The sequence below is a fragment of the Mandrillus leucophaeus genome, unplaced genomic scaffold (genome assembly GCF_000951045.1).
Source record: "Mandrillus leucophaeus isolate KB7577 unplaced genomic scaffold, Mleu.le_1.0 Scaffold18, whole genome shotgun sequence".
Classification (NCBI taxonomy): Eukaryota; Metazoa; Chordata; class Mammalia; order Primates; family Cercopithecidae; genus Mandrillus; species Mandrillus leucophaeus.
In genome coordinates, this window is record NW_012101809.1 from 4,902,709 (window position 1) to 4,906,115 (window position 3,407).

Here is a 3,407-nt window from a genome sequence, read left to right on the forward strand (position 1 = left end):
TTGATTTCTGTGTGTGTGTGTGACAAGGTCTCACTTTTGTCACCCAGGCTGGAGTGTAGTGGCTCAATCATGGCTCACTACAGCCTCTACTTCCTAGGCTTAAGTAGATTTTCCCACCTCAGCCTTCCAAATAGCTGGGACTAAAGGCGTGTGACACCACGCCTTGTTAATTTGATTTTATTCCCTTCATAAGAATATGAGTTGAGGGTAGAGACTGTATTTTGAACTTCTATCATCTGCAAAGCACTCCTGTGTGAAGGTAGTAAAAATCAGTAGTATATGTTGAATAAATAACAGTAATCTATTGTTAGTACTTTTCCTCTCTTAAGAAACTGAGTATGAACTGGAAATTTGATTAATAAGCCACAATGAGCTATGACAAATGGGCTTTACTAAAGAGGCCAGTTGTTTCAGGTATTACTTCTAAAAAAACAGGATTTGGAATACCTATATACTGGAAATGAAAAGCCTAAATTAGCCTCATTAACCTGAATGATTGATGGGATTAAAATTCTCAGGAAAGAGGCCTGTGCCTCTTTTAAGTCCTCAGCAGATATTACAGTGCCTGGCACATAGTAAGTGCTCTATACATATTTCTTAAAAGAATATGTAGTTCCCTTTCAATTTTGAGAGAGGTTAAGAATTTTTTTTTTGAGACATTCTCCTCACTCTGTTGCCCAGGCTGGAGTACAGTGGCACGATCTTGGCTCCTGCAACCTCTGTCTCCCAGGTTCAAGTGATTCTCCTGCTTCAACCTCCCAAGTAGCTGGGATTACAGGCATGTGCCGCCACTCCTGGCTAATAGTGGAGATGGGGTTTCACCATGTTGGCCAGGTTGGTCTTGAACTCCTGACCTCAAGTGATCCACCCACCTCGGCCTCCCAAAGTGCTGGGATTATGGCGTTAGTCGCTGAGCCCATCCTGAGAGGTCAAGAATTTATTCCAACTATATAACTTCAACCTTTCAGAAAAAGTATATTTAAAATACAATTGTAACTTATATATTCTTCTTACCTTATGTTATAAAGAGGTTGTGTCTGATGTACTACTATATTGCATTTTGGACATCTGTTGCTGTAGTAAAAATGTCTTACAATGCAGCTTTTACAAACTGTTGAAAAAGAAAATGTTGAAGTCAGGATGCTTTGAAGACATTTAGAAAAACTGAAAAATTATTCAGAAATGTGACCAGTATGCTTACAGGTATGAAGACATTCTGTAATGGTAGTTGCATCTATTAAGTAGCCTTTGCAAATGGAACACAAGATGTATGGGGTCAGCTCAGAGAGATTAATCAGGCGCTGCAAATACAATGGAAACAGTTTTAAAATACAAGTCCTTGCCTTTTTCAAATTTTTTCTTTTTTTGAGACAGAGTCTCACTCTAGCCCAAGCTCATTGCAACCTCCGCCTCCTGGATTAAAGCGATTCTCCTGCCTCAGCCTCCCGAATAGAGGGGATTAGAAGCGCGCACAACCACGCTGGCTAATTTTTGTATTTTTAGTAGAGATGGGGTTTCACCATGTTGGCCAGGCTGGTCTCGAACCCCTGACCTCAGGTGATCCACCTGCCACAGCCTCCCAAAGTGCTAGGATTACAAGCGTGAGCCACCGCACTCAGTCCACCTTCCTCAAAACCTTAAACCATAATCTCAAAATGTCATTGCAACATGGAAACATTTACCTCCAACCCATTAAAATACCGCTGAAAGTTACAGTAATAACACAATATAAATTATTGTTTCTTTCTTTTTTTTTTTTTGAGAGGGAGTCTGGCTCTGTCGCCCAGGCTGGAGTGCAGCGGCAGGACCTCGGCTCACTGCAATCTCTGCCTCCCGGATTCAAGTGATACTCCTACCTCAGCCTCTTGAGTAGCTGGTATTACAGGCGTGTGCCACCACGCCTGGCTACTTTTCGTCATTTTTAGTAGAGACGGCGTTTCACCGTTTTGGTCAGGCTGAACTCCTGACCTCGAGATCCACCCGCCTCGGCCTCCCAAAGTGCTGGGATTATCGGCGTGAGCCACAGCGCCCAGCCAAATTACTGTTTCAAAAGGATCTTTACGCCGGGCGCGGTGGCTCATGCCTGTAATCGCAGCACTTTGGGAGGCTGAGACGGGCGGATCATGAGGTCAAGAGATCCAGACCATCCTGGCTATAACGGTGAAACCCCGTTTCTACTGTAGCCGGGCGTGGTGGCGGGCGCCTTGTAGTCCTAGCTACTCGAAAGGCTGAGGCAGGAGAATCGCAAGAACTTGGGAGGCGGAGGTTGCAGTGAGCCGAGATCGTGCCACTGCACTCCAGCCTGGGCGACAGAGCGAGACGCCATCTCAAAAAAATAAAAAACAAAAAACAAAACAAAATTAAAAAAAGGATCTTTGCTGCCCACTAAGCAGTAGCTTCAATAATTATTTACAGGACACGCTACGTGGCTCACGTCTGTAATCCTTTGGAAGGCCAGAGGGAGAATCGCTTGAACCCAGGAGTTCGAGAACAGCCCGGGAACATAGGGAGCCCTCCTCGCTTAAAAAAAAAAAAAAAAAAGTTTAATTAGCCCGGCGTGGTGGCGCGTGCCTGTAATCCCAGCTATTCCGGAGGCTGAGGCGGGAGGATCGCCTGAGGCCAGGAGTTGGAGGCTACAGTGAGCCATGGTCGCGCCACTGCACTCCAGCCTGGGCGACCCTGTCTCAAAATAATTGTGATTATTAACAGAACGAATGAGTCGGACTCGCAGAGCCTAAGTGACCTGCAGGAACCTCACAAAATAAGCGGGTAAAGACCCGGGCCGGGCCGGAGGCCTGTCGGCGCCACACGCCTAGGCAGCCGGGGCCGGGATCGGGGGAGGTCGGCTCCAGTGCTCTCGGCGGCAGTGGCGCACTAGGATCGGGCCCACACTCGGCCGACGACTCCCAGCTACGTCCCTGACGCCGCTTGAGCCCGGAGGGGTCGCGCGGGGGCTCTAAATACCTCCTCCTCGTCCTCCGAGTCCTGCCGGCCTCCCTCCAGCCTCAACGAGAAGTGACTCATGTCCTCCTCCTCCTCCTCCTCCTCCTCTTCCAGCTCCTCTTCTTCTTCCAACTCCTCGTCCTCGTCCTCGAAGCGGCCTCTGAAGCGGCCCAGGCTGCGCTCCGGCTCCAGTTCAGGGGGCCGAGAGCCGGAGCAGCCGGGAGCCCCAGTCTCAGACAGAGGCGCCGGTCCCTCCTCACCCGCTGCGGGTGCGGGGGCAATCTCTGCCTCCCGGATTCAAGTGATACTCCTACCTCAGCCTCTTGAGTAGCTGGTATTACAGGCGTGTGCCACCACGCCTGGCTACTTTGTCTTACAATGCAGCTTTTACAAACTGTTGAAAAAGAAAATGTTGAAGTCAGGATGCTTTGAAGACATTTAGAAAAACTGAAAAATTATTCAGA

The 3,407-nt window shown here is 48.3% G+C and overlaps 1 protein-coding gene across 1 annotated transcript in view; it reads right to left on the bottom strand.

The window, feature by feature from the left end:
* Nucleotides 1-3,407, bottom strand: part of PCGF6 (polycomb group ring finger 6) — an 81,389-nt gene that overhangs the window by 61,438 nt on the left and 16,544 nt on the right. The window contains exons 2-4 of the mRNA XM_011977535.1: nt 2,965-3,231; nt 1,202-1,301; nt 1,015-1,111 (exon numbers count right to left, since the gene is read on the bottom strand). Coding sequence (XP_011832925.1) covers nt 1,015-1,111; nt 1,202-1,301; nt 2,965-3,231 — 464 coding nt within the window. The remainder of the gene's footprint in view (nt 1-1,014; nt 1,112-1,201; nt 1,302-2,964; nt 3,232-3,407) is intronic.